Here is a 13,957-nt window from a genome sequence, read left to right on the forward strand (position 1 = left end):
ATAGACAACTTCGTATATGCAAGAACACGTTTCCAATTGGAACTGTACTATTAGTTGTTGATTTCACAAAAAACTGCACTCTTGCACCATAAGAAGAAATCCAATCTCAATATCATAATTTAGTGCTAGTGACAATTTTTGATCATATTGTATATAGAAATTGACATGATAGTACAAAAAATGTTATCTATTTAAATGTGTTTTATAAAAAAAAAATTAGTTAGAAATTTAAAAAATATCATATAGTTCACAAAAAATATTTTGCTAAATTTTAAATGAATATAATAATTTTAACTAAATTTTAAAGTACATATTTTGAAAAAAAAAAATTGAGTATGCTTGCCCCTTTATTTTGAAAAAAAAATAATTTTTTAAAATGTTTATAGGGGAGAGGATCTAGTAATTGTATTGGTTCCAATTTTTGTACATGCACTTGTGCTTATGAAATCCAAACTTGCCACATATTTATACTATATATTGTAAATAAATAGTCCATATAAATGAAAAAATAACCGAATATTGGTCAAAATGGACACATATTTGAACACATGAGAGCTTATGAATTTTATATATATAATACATAAAGATGTTCATTAACAAGTAAAATAGATAATATTTGGATTTTAAAAACAATATCATAGCTATCCATTATAAGTATGTCATTTATATAAAATAAGATGTTCATTTAATAAAATAAGATGCTCATTGAAGCAAGTATTGTTGTGATGAAGAAAAAAATACTATTCCTATGTGTACAACTATTGGGGTAGCAATATATATTCATTGAAGTATTTCATATCAATAATTTTTCCTATCAAAAATAAAAAATGTGAGCACAATAAATACCTTGTATTATTCCATTGAATGTAAATGATTGTCAAGAGGTTTTAGTGTTCAACTATTGGTCCATTTTTTTGGATACAAGTTGTATTTTATATAATAATGTTTTTTGATTAGATAAAAGATAGGATAGGCCTATTACCAATACATATATGCAATACAAGCGCACAAGGGGGAACTCACAAGCAATGAGATCCCCAAGAACACAACAAACAAAAAGGGGCCCCTTTTTTAAAAGGATACTTTTGACTAGAGCATCAAACAATAGGAAAGAGTTCCAATAGAGGGGTTTAGGAGAACCCCAAACCATCTACCAATGGAAACCCCTTGCCTTGGAGCAATGCAGTCAAGGGAGAAGAACGCAAACATCAAGTTTTAAAAGGCATCCCAAAACCTTTTACCTACAAAACCACTATGAACAACGTTATTCATAGAATGGGAGAAAGGCATAAAGCCCAAACCCATCCAAGATAAAACCACTATAGACACTATAGCATGGACCACCTCAAAAGATCCACCCCAAATCTCCTCTATAGATCCATTGTCCATTGAATGATCTTTGTCAAAACTTGCAACAAAGATCCACACAACCCTTGGTTTTGAAAGGCACCCCAAAACCTTTTCTCATAAATAGCACCCTTTCGAAAAACATTCATTGAAAGAAAATGAGAAAGGCACAGAAAGTGACAGAGGAAGGAAGGGGAAAAAATAGAAGTCCTCCATAATGGCACCAATCTCCAAAATTAGTAAGAACACAACACTGTAGCAAGTACACTAGAAACAAAGTCATCTCTGATTGAGCACCCACAAGGTGACTAGCCCTCGGCATCCATCCGAAGTCCACACCTCAAAACACAAAGAAAGCTACCACCAGAAAAGACGTCACCATCACAAAGGACAAACATAACTCCCCACAAACTCCCACCATCAGAGTAAATCTTAGTGCAAACCAAAAATTTAAGGCCCACTTGAAGGAGCATAGTTAAAGACACTTTTAAATTCCAAACAAAATAGGAAGGGAGATCTAAAAGATAGGCTCGTGAAATGAAAGGAAAAGCAACTACACCAAGGAAAACCAAAGCACCAACGGATGCCACCCACCATAGATAAGAAGCCTCCCTCCAAAGGGCCAACAAGACTAAGAAAAGGGGTCCCACACAACATGACACAAGAAAAAGGGGCTGCAACCCACATCATAGCTGCAGTAGCCAAGGATTGAAACCACCAGAAAGGAACGGCCTTAACCAGCAACCAGAAAACATCCATGTGCAGAGGCCTCACAATGTTCAACAACCTACCCTCATCTTGCAGACAAACAAATTCCCATGTAGCCACATAGAAGAGTGACTTCAAACCCCTAACCCAGGAAGAGAAACACAAAAACCTCTGAAGCCACAAATATCTAATGCCAAAGGTAGGAAGCAAGGGCATTAGGAGAGGGGAAGTGACAAAGCCATAGAGATGGCATAGACCATGCACAAAAAATGTGGGGACCAGCACACCAAACCTAGAACCCATAGAAACAAGGAGGCAAGGAGGAAGAGCATCCTCACGCGGTGGCAGGATGCATCATAGAGGAAGCACCCCTAAAATCCTTAGGGCCCAGGCAACCAAGGAAGATGAGTGGAGGATAAGAACACAACCACCTAGCAAAAAGAGACCACCCACCCACCAAGACAAAGGCCAGATAGACCACACGTCAACAAACCTCCACCCAAAAAGAATCATGAAAGGCAGGGCAAAAATAGACCCATACCTATCGACAGAAAATGGCCAAGCCTCCATTACCACATGTTGGTAAACATATTTGTCACTGCGGTCATTTACCTGAAATCGACCCTGTTTTCCCACTGAGCAATGACAACCGTTCCAACAGTTGGAGAGATTGAAGTGAAACTACAATCTTCCTCTGCGTTTGAGAGGGCAGCTCCCTCGTATGATAGGGGTATTTAGGATTTTGTGTAGGATTTTGTGTACTTTTAACCTGAAAGTACATAAAGGAGGAAACATAAAGCTAAAAAGAAATAAAGATAGAAACCCCAGCAATAGACATACAACCATCAACTGAGATTTCTCAACATTAGCAACAAATTACAAGGGGGTTTATAAGGTAATATGCTTAGCCATGAGATGACGATAAAGTAGAATTACAAATCTCAACATACGGAGAGATAAGATACTTCAACACATTCAAACTGAGATACCAAAGGTTGCTTGTGCATCATCACATAAATTGTACAAATCACATATGCATAAAAAGACTACCAATTTAACATACGAGAAATCAGCAATGATAATACATGAATACTTTTAGAACACACGAACTAAGACATATTCTTCATTATCCTTTTGGAAATATACAAGTCCAAAATCCTTTCTATACATAATGCAAATCAAAATATCATGACAAGTTTCTCCTAGAATTCCAGCAGAGTTTTCCCCTCTGTAAAAGTCCTCCTTCACATTACAAATAGCCTTCTATTTATAGGCTTGTATGATAACTACCTTATAACCAACTTCAATTCTGGGTTGATAACTAACTCTTTTCTGCATAAATTTCAATGAGTTAGTAATCTACACTTTTATGCACAGAAGAAGTCAACTTTCTAACCTTTTTTACAATAATACAAATTCAAACTTGTAATTTTGATGAAGAACCAAGTCATAAGCTATGTTGAGGCACTTCTCCATCTCTATCTACTTCATCTGAAGTTTTCATCATCTCGCCATCTAACCATTTGAGATCACAACATATCTATACATTAGTGCATTGCTTGTCGAAATAAAGCAGTCATTTGCCCTCCAAAAGCACACATTCCAATTGCATTAGCTAGATATCCTTCATGGTCAGCACCTACACTTCCTTGGAGTCATAGAGCCTAACATTTCTGGACATAACATATTTTCGATTCATTTTGTCAAAGAACTTCTTATGATTTCGCTGATCAATTACATAAGTGTTATAGTTTATGTGATTAAAACATATACAACTCACATTCACCGCTTAGAACACAAACAAAGCTTATAATGTTGAGCTGCATTAATTAAATAATTTTGAGAGCTTCCTTGCAAAATCCATTTTGTGCACACACTGCACTCATTGCAGTCCATGAGGTAATGTCTCTTCAAAGTTTTCTGTCAACTAACCCAGTTCTGTACATATGTTGCACCCATGGCATTCCATGAGACCTTATTGATAACAACTTGATCTTTGTGAACATACACTCTAATTGAATCTATCAAGCAACTCCTCTTCTTTATGAACCAATTCAAAAACATTTTGAAGGTCTGGATGTCCTCCTTTCTGAACATCCCATTGTTGATTGCCATAAACATCATCACCAATGCCTTGAATTCCAAAGAGGTAAGTAAAATAGGACTTGATAAATATGCTATCCCACCCAATCCATATCATATTTTGTAGTGACCTCCAACATTGCCAATTCATTGTATTCCATGTTATGACATTCCCTTAAAGTAGTCTAGCAAACAATTTGTGTGCCTCATCCATGGTTCCAAATTTATATTCGTGGGCATTTGCAGCTTCAATATTCGATAAAACCGTATTGTTCTATTACATCTGCATGCATCAAGAACACACCCACATATTATCCACGAACTTGATAGATATCATAATCATAAGATTTATTGTGTCCTCAAGGTCACCGCCATGGGCATGAAGGCCAACCAAGAGCATCCATTGACCAACTATATATGCAATGCATTCAACTAGTTGGAGTACCGACAATGCTCATTCCACCTTAAATCTTTTTTGTTTGTTTTTTATAATCTACAATCATTTCAATTCAAAATGACATATCTTTGAACGATTTTGTCAAACAATTCATGCACATTGGCTATGACTCCATATTTGCAGAATCCGCGATGGTCCTTTTAGTCGTTTTCAACACACAAATTTTGGACACATCCTGCAATCATCGCATTCCATGTGAAAACATCTTTCTGAATTGATTCTTGTGCCTTGACTATGCTTCGACGTTTTGCAGACATGACTGTCAGAGTATTTTCCAACTATAAACGTGACAAAATTCATAATATGCTCTCCATTACTTGTAAATGTGGTGGAATTGATTTCAAGCATATCGATTTCTGTTCTTTCAAAGTTTGTAAAGCTCTTTGACAATATATTTTGTGTGGTCCCTACTATCATTATGTTGATTGAGATGACATCTGTCTGAGGAACTGTGTCAAACACTTCGCATGGTTTCATTGTCTGTGCTTCCACGATGCATTCATGTCCACGACGATTCTTTCAAACGGCTACAAAGAAATAACGTTGCCTCCACGATCTGCAGCATATGACACATGTGCATCGCTATGCTTTGATGGATCTAATACCCTGTTTCAAAATCCATTTTGTGGATATCCTGCAATCATCGCATTTCATGAGACCATCCTTCCATGAGATACGTTTCTACGAAGAATTCAGTCAAATAGTTTACATGCGTTGTCTGTGCATCACTGCATGTCATGAGAACATAGTGCTGGGATTAACGCCTGCCAAAGATACGTTTCTTTGAGAGATTATGTCAAACAGTTTACATGCGTTGTCTATGCAGTCCCTATGCTCCCATGATACCTTCAAATCTGCCATGCGATTTGGTCAAACAGTTCAATGCGTTGTCTGGGCTGCCATGGTTTGCATCTGTCGGTTACATACTCCTCCTTTGTGGCGACTTGTCAAAGAGTAAATGCCTTGTTTATGGTTGCATTATCACGTGGACTGTGGTGATCTCCCAAAACAATTTATGTACATTTCCTCAAAACAGCAGCTACGCCTCTATATTCTTCATATCAATCATTCCAAGCAGCTGCAACTCCACGCCTGACAAAGTTATTTGATCCTCTGTGCTATGATGAATATCGTGGTAGATTAACTCAACCTCAGCTAAAGGCATTCATTCATTCTGACAATCTACGCCTTCCACACTTTGCATCCATATTCCATTTCAGGTATGTCCATGCTTCTTTCAGTGCATTGATGATGTTCATAATCCTACTATTTGAAGCTTTCTTTTCCTCTCTTTTTTTAAAAAAAAATCTTATGAAAAAGGGTTAAGAATGCTCATTTCTTGAGCATTTCTAACCTTTCTGACAAGGTGGGACTTGAGAGGTTAAGAAATGAGGTCAGAAATTCTCAAAAAGTGAGCATTTCTAACCTTTTCATTAAAAGTTAGAAATATGGGTTAGAAATGCTCAATTACTAACCTTTTTTACAAAATGTTGAGAAACGAGGTTAAGAATGCTCAAAAACTGAGCATTTCTAACCTTGTGCTTTAACGAGCTATCCTTTACACCTTGGAAACCATTTTTCATTGAGAATGAATCAAGGAAGAATGCAATCGATGTCTGAAGACAATTTTATTATCGCAAATGACCAAACATGTTGAAATAATTTAAAATATTAAATTATCATTTGAGAAATAATTTAAATATTTTAAATATATCGCTTTGGCTGAAGAAAAATGGCATAACTTTCAAACGGTAGAGAGTTAGGTCCTGAAATTCAAAACACATGTCAATGAAAGGGAAAAAGGTCCACACAATTATTTACACATCATGAGGAAGCCTTAAATGAGATATTTTAATCATTTGGGAGAAACAGACACCAAAAATTGAAAGTTTAGGATATGACAAAGTATGAACTGGTTTCAGGTGAAAGTTGGCCACATGATACAAAATGGCACTTAGATCCTGACAGTCAACTGATTTTCCTCAAATTATGATAATTCTCAAAAATCTTCCATTTTCATATTTTGACTAGTAATGACCTTGGACAACACGCTTCATTACTTACGCATACACCCATTGGACCTTCATTCAACACTAAGACTGATTTGAAGTTCAAACTTAAGGTAGGCCAAATATGGGGGCAACACCACACCAGAAAATAGAAGCCCAAAAGCCCCCACATAAAAATTTGAATCACCATCTCCCTCCTTATCTTCTCTTGCATCTCCATCACTAGACAAAACCCTAGCTCCTTCCATTCTCTCGATCCTGTCCATATCTCTTATCTTTATATAATAATAATGTGTTGTTTCTATAACAACAAATATTTTTTGTGTTTAATTATTGGTTCATTTATATTGGATATAAAAGTTAGAGATAAAAAAAAAATTATGGTTATTAATAGGTATTTGGTCTATTTAGGTTGCATACAATTTATATTTAAAAATTTAAAATTATATTCTACTAACAATTAAGGATATTTTTCTATTCAATTACAAGGGGTTTTTATATTAATTTTTGGTCTAATATTTAATAATTCATTTTTACAATACTTCATAGTAGACACACTATTTTGATGATTTTCATGATGAGTCACACCTGAAAACCTTAATTGTAAATAGATAAGTGCCTATTCAACATTTCTTAAAAAATGGAGGTATTATGATATTTCATGTAATGGCTACATGTTGACAAAGTTAGCTTACACAACTACTAGTCTCTCTCCTAGAATAGAATGTAGAATTACAAAAAAATAAAATTATATAAGAAAATAAAAAAATTATGTTCATAAAGCTATATGTTAGTTTTTTGATAAAAATTAAGACACTAGCAAAATTGATTTTAAATGAAAATCATAGTGTAGTTGAATCGTAGAAAAAATATATTATTAGAAAGAGAGAGCTTCACATTTTTATAATATTTTTCAAAATAATTTCTTAAAATGTACAAACTTGATTAGTAGTGCACTCAACATTTATTTTTTATATTTTATAAAAAGCTCATCCTTTGCACCTTACATGTATCTCCAAAACTTTGGCCAGCATATCTAAGCTAAATCAAGTGTAAGGGTGGGACTACAAAGAAACTTCTAATGAAATGTTTATACATTATATCATGCGCACATCATGAGTTAAAATAGTAGTGCACACTAAGAATTTTGGTTTTTTTAAGACAATTAAATGTGAGCATGTTATGGATTAGGATTTGCAATTCATAACATATCCTTGTTATAATATACTAGAATTAAAATGTAATATTTTATTTTATAACTTTTTTGGCCATTTTTGTTTTCCCAACTTTGTGCATTACCTCTAGTTGTTTCAAGATATATAGATTGAAAGGTTTGTCCAATAGGTTTGAAATGACTATATATAAAGTCGCATGCTTTGAGTTTAATGTGAAGTGGTCAACGTCCATGTCATGTGTATCAATCATGTGCCACAAGTGATACTAGAAATGAATGCACATGTTAGTTAGTTTGTAGGAACTTGTGTTTAAATTTTAGTAATTTTCAAAAGCTTTATTTTAGATTGATATTTGAAATTAACTATTTTATAATTTGGATGTTCTCTCTTTTAAACACACATGCACAATCATAGATATGGAGAGGGAGAGAGATATCCTCGGATCTCTAGGAAGTGGAGATACAAGCTTAATTCATTCTTGTACTTCCACTCTTGAATATTTTCATTACAAGTTGGAGAAAAATATTTTGGATTGGGTTGTTATGGCATGTCTTGTTTATCATTTGGTGAAGGAGGATGTGTAGTCTTAGCTAAGATGGGATGATGTTTTGATTAGTTCTCTAGAATGCACCTCTAATACTTTTCAGGACACTTCACGAACCTCTAATACTTTTCAGGACACTTCACGAGATGAGTTAAAGATGTCTAAGAAAGAATTGTGGGATGTGTATCTTGAATTGTACAAGGTCAATATTTCTGTATAGATGTGAATAAAGTAGTAAAGAATTTGTTAGTGTCCTATATTGATGATCTTTGGAGGTTTTTAATGTTTTGATTCCTTCTTTTCAAGATTACATTTGGCATAGGGTTACAAAGGACAAAGAACTCATTCATGACATTGTGTTGAAGAATTTGGAGGATTGTAGGAGCAAAGAGTTGTGAAATAAGGATGCTTGTGGTTATGATGGGTTTTTATTGTAAGAATGGGAATGGTGTTAGGTACTTGAGGGTGTGGATGGATAGCGTGTTGTGTAATACTGCATATTTTTCACCAAATTATTGTAGTCGACTCATTTTTTCATTTTGAGATTTGATGATTATGATATTTAAATATTTTGTCAAATTATTTGTCATCAACTTTTAACTGTCTTGTAAACTTTTACTATAATAATTTTAAAAAGTGAAAACCTTAATAAAACATTAATTATGAAAACTTGTAATTCAAATTTTAAACTTAAATTCTTATTCTATATAAATAATAATATAAAGAAAAAAATAATTATAATTTATGTTTCAACAACCAAGGTTCAAACCTCATGGGGTCGCTCTCTACCATGTCAATAATGGAGAGTTGCTTACCTTGACCTTATTTCTTTGGTTGGTGTTGCTCATACCTCAACTACTCCTAATCTTGTTGGTCCTTTCCTGCATTCTACTGACGTTCCTTTGAATCCGTTGGGGACTCTCTCAAGTATGGGACTTAGTCCCTCCTTGGTCTTGGATTCCCTCTCTTCGGACTATTAGGTTCCCCTTCTATGTTTGGCAATTCATCTTTCAGAGTCTGCAGGTGCTTCTGAGAGTTATGCCAAAACCACTCCCCTTGTTTCTCCTGAAAATGATTTTTTGCACGGACTTATTAAGGCGAAAGAAAAAGAACCATTCTTTTGTGACATAGAAATCTCCAATTGTTCCATTGGGTTGTCCCAATTATGATGTCTATTCGTGAATTTGTCTTGATCTGATTCAACTATGCAGTTTTGTTGTCGAGTTACAAGAATGTTCTTTCTTTGTTCTGATATAGCTTGTCTGATTGGTAACGGATTGGGACCCTTTTCCACTTACTTTAATTAAAAACAAATTATAAATTGACAAAAAAATAAAAATAATTAAATAGTATTTCTCTTAAACCGTGAAGCCCGAGAGAGGAGAGTGCCAAGAGATTTACTGCACCTAAATTATGTACGACTTTGCCATGCCTAATATAGGCCGATGAGTTGGAAATTAAGTTTCGTATTTCACACAAATATCAGTTTTCAACGCCACTCAATTTGCAGCCGACCTAACCAGTTCACTATGTGTGTTTGTCAATACGTTGACCTTTGAACATTTAATTACAAACTGTTTGCTCCACTAGTTTGGCTCTCAAGTTTCCATAAACAAGGAAAAATTCCATCCACAAAATCTAATGCAATACTAAGCAGTTAAGAGATTTATGTGAATCTTTGAAGGAGTAATGAGGATGGAAATTGACTTCCGCCCAAAACGGCTTTAGTAAGATATATGCCACACGCGTTTACGTGCTGCCGACGGCCACATCGCTCAATCCAATTCAATCTAATCCACCCAAAGATCCACATTTCTCAATCCAATCCAGCTGGCTTTCTAAATATTTTATGAAATTATTCTCGCCAGTGATTTGCAATCCCAAACCTAACTTAAACTTCTTCCCTTCTCATTGATCATGTTACATGTATAAATAAGCTGGCGAGCTTTGAAGATTGCATAGCAAAGCAAGAAAAAGAATTAATCATGGCAAGGTTTTCAAGTATGATGAAATTAGTTTCTCTTCTGTGTTTAATCTTTGTAGCACCATTGGCAGCTTCTGCTACCATTGTCCGATACAAATTCAATGTGAGAATTTTTCTAGAATCCTCCAAACTCTAGGCATTATATTAAAATTTTGATGTAATGATTGTTATAGTTTGATGTAATGATTGTTGGTGTTTGCAGGTTGAAACTCAGAGCGTGACAAGATTGTGTAACACCAAGACGATGTTAACAGTGAATGGGCAGTATCCAGGCCCAACTATATACGTTCATGAAGGCGATAATCTAATTGTAGAAGTGAACAATAACGGGCCATATAATGTCACCCTGCATTGGTAACAGAAACTCTCTATCTTCAAATCATATTGAAGTTTGCATTTATAATAAAATTGTGGAGAATTTTTTGTAGTTGGGATTAATTTTCATATAATTTTTCAGGCATGGAGTAAGGCAGCTGAAATCCTGCTGGGCAGATGGACCAGCCTACATAACGCAGTGCCCCATTACACCTGGCAATAAATTCATTCACAATTTTACAATCACGGGACAGGAAGGAACGTTATGGTGGCATGCACATATCACATATCTGAGAGCTACTGTGCATGGAGCACTGGTTATTTTGCCCCGGGCTGGAAAGGACTATCCCTTTCCAAAACCAGATGCTGAGATTCCTATTATTTTAGGTCAGTAGCCTTTTCACATATCTACCTATTTATTTTTGCAAAGGGTGATAAAAAAACGGTACTCTGGGTGCTCGGTCAAGTGCTTTGATCTGAGACCCTTATTTATACTCAGGTAACTAATGAAGTATACATTTTAACATTTCCAAAACTTGAGAGGAATCTTATAACTCTTTATCAATGAAAAGATTAAAAAATTATGTTAAGATAGCCTAATTCCAAAAATATTGAAGAAAATGCTTTTGTTTTAATAGAAATATTATTTCTTAGCATTAACAATATATGCCTGGTCTCCCTTGTAATGATGGATACCCCACTTCTCTGGTCAAGTTTATCCCTGATTCAAGCATTTCGTTTTTAAAAAGATTCAAACAAAAAGATTTTTTTTTCTGATAAAATTTTAGTTTTATGTAAAGATTGGCAGGGGATAATCATGTCCTTGTCTAGTAGACCATTCCTTCATGTTTTTGATAGGTGGCTGATTATTTTTTTGGTTTAGTTCTGTCTGTGGTCTTGTTTTGATCGTCTGATGGCCGTTTCTAATGTGTTTTGATATCTTGTATTTTTTTGGGTGGGCTCATGCTGTAAAGATTCAGACCTATACCACTTTTATTAATCAGATCATCGATATATGCCTGATGTGCTGTTAATAACTTTTAAAAGCGCTACCCTTCAATTTAATATCGGGGTTATATGTAGGCGAGTGGTGGAATGCGAATGTGGAAGATGTGCTGGCTGATGCCGTTCGAACAGGAGGTGTACCAAATGATTCTGATGCATACACCATCAATGGCCAACCAGGAGACTTTTACCCTTGCTCTAAAAATGGTTTGTCAATCACTGAACGATTAGTTTTTTAAGAAAAATATATGTGAAATGAATCGTAGTTTTGAAGAGGTCATTGTTGTGGATGCAGACACGACGAGGATTTTGGTTGAACATGGAAAAACGTACCTACTGAGGATTGTAAGCGCTGCCGTGGTGATTCCACACTTTTTTAAAATTGCCCAACACACAATGACAGTTGTAGGGGTAGATGGTGTCTATACCAAACCATATACAACTGATGTGCTTGTCATGCATCCTGGTAACACCATGGATGTTCTCATAACAGCTAAGCAAGTCTCAGGGCTCTACTACATTGCCATCCGTGCATACAACACTGATCCTACAAGTAATGGCTTCTTAACAACCACAACCTCTGCCATATTGCAATACAAGTGTAGCAGCAATACCTCTGACCCTGTGTTGCCCAGTCTTCCAGGATATAATGACACAACAACTGCTTTCAAATTCAAGACAAGCCTGAGAAACTTGAAGCCCTCGGTCCCAAAGACAGTTGACGAGGAAATGTTTATAACAGAGGGTGTTGGAGTCGTGAGTTGTCCCAACAATTCATGTGCAGGTTACAATGGCGGAAGAGTTGTTGGAAGCTTTAATAACGTTTCCCTCATAATGCCAGATATTGCTATTTTACAGGCTTATTATTTTGGTATAAAAGGAGTGTTCACAAGAGACTTTCCTAATAATCCTTCACTGGCATATGATTACACCGGTAATGTGCCATTGGGTCTTTGGCAACCCGAGTTGGCCACAAAAGTGAAAGTTCTGAAATTCAATAGTAATGTGCAAATAGTGTTTCAAGACACTGCAATTGTTGCCATAGAGGAACATCCGATCCACCTTCATGGTCATAATTTTTATGTTGTGGGGCAAGGCTTTGGGAACTACAATCCCAAGACAGATCCTCCAAGTTTTAATTTGGTGGATCCTGTGATGATGAACACTTTGGGAGTTCCTGCAGGAGGGTGGGCTGCCATTAGATTTACAGCCAACAATCCAGGTAAGCAGCGTTACTTATATAGTTAGTTTTGGTGATTTTCAAGTAAAAGGAAAGTTTATGATATGATTTTATAGATTTTAGTTTGCTGGTTTCATTTGAAGTCATATTAATTCATATTCAATAAAAAATCTATATTGGATAAATAACGATTTAGAAGAATTTGTTTCTTTTAAAACTTAAACTAATTTAGAGCTTTTCTTTCCCTCTGTTGTTATGTAACAGGAGTGTGGCTGATGCATTGCCATCTTGAATCTCATTCCGCATTTGGTTTTGCCATGGTATTTATTACGAAGAATGGGCCAAGCAAATCAGATAAATTGCCTTCTCCTCCTCCTGATCTGCCCAAATGCTAGATAAATCCAATTTGCATTTATTCCATAGCCTTTTATAACATACCTGGTTTCAAATTAAAGTTTGATTAGTGATGATGTACAGTTCTATTGGATCCCTCACAAATATTTATGTTTAATTTGTTGAGAATAAGCAAGCTGTGTTCGAGCTTGTCAGATGTAGAGTCCTGGCAATCTATAATTGGGAATAAGCAATTTGTTTGGTGATGAAGCCAAAAAAAAAAAAAATGCATGTCAAAGTATTATTTTCCTTATTAATAAATTTTTTATTTAATTGAAGGCAAAATGCAAATATGTCCAATGCTATATAATTATTTATCTTAAAAATTTATTACTATTTAAATAGATGTTGGAGGTCTATTATTTATCATATAGAAAATCGTTTACATGTTTTTATTCATTAGATAGTTTTAAATAAATATATTTATGTATTGCATGGAATGAGAACTCAAAATAATTTATTTACTATATCTATTTTTAATAAGTTTTTAACATATGTCGATATTAATATAAGTATAGGTCTATGGTCTTTTGTCCAAAAAATAAATAAATTATTATTTAAATCATTTTCACTATAAATAATTTAAATATAATTTTTATTTTATGGTTAGGGTATTAAATAAATAAAAATAATCTTCAAATATATTTAATAATATATATGTGTGTGTGTGTGTGTACGCGCGCATGCATGTGTGTGTGTATATATATAATAGGAACTATTTGACCAACATGAATTTTAGTTGAAAGCAATTGATTGAG

At 34.7% G+C, this 13,957-nt stretch overlaps 1 protein-coding gene across 1 annotated transcript; it reads left to right on the forward strand.

Annotated features, from left to right (window-relative positions):
* The first annotated feature begins 10,301 nt into the window (after positions 1–10,301).
* Positions 10,302–13,403, forward strand: LOC131077517 (laccase-12). Its single transcript, XM_058015026.2, has 6 exons — positions 10,302–10,409; positions 10,509–10,660; positions 10,764–11,008; positions 11,705–11,833; positions 11,922–12,848; positions 13,071–13,403. Exons 1-6 carry the CDS (start codon positions 10,308–10,310, stop codon positions 13,199–13,201), a joined length of 1,686 nt encoding a protein of 561 aa, XP_057871009.2. The 5' UTR covers positions 10,302–10,307; the 3' UTR covers positions 13,202–13,403.
* The last annotated feature ends 554 nt before the right edge of the window (positions 13,404–13,957 follow it).

The sequence above is a fragment of the Cryptomeria japonica genome, chromosome 6, assembly GCF_030272615.1.
Source record: "Cryptomeria japonica chromosome 6, Sugi_1.0, whole genome shotgun sequence".
In the NCBI taxonomy this organism is placed as follows: Eukaryota; Viridiplantae; Streptophyta; class Pinopsida; order Cupressales; family Cupressaceae; genus Cryptomeria; species Cryptomeria japonica.

Bases quoted from the DNA above. Each gene is read 5' to 3' on its own strand.
- LOC131077517 (XM_058015026.2), top strand. From the start codon at position 10,308: ATGGCAAGGTTTTCAAGTATGATGAAATTAGTTTCTCTTCTGTGTTTA. The intron at 10,661-10,763 runs GTAACAGAAACT...ATAATTTTTCAG, and splicing joins TATAATGTCACCCTGCATTG to GCATGGAGTAAGGCAGCTGA. The intron at 12,849-13,070 runs GTAAGCAGCGTT...GTTATGTAACAG, and splicing joins ATTTACAGCCAACAATCCAG to GAGTGTGGCTGATGCATTGC.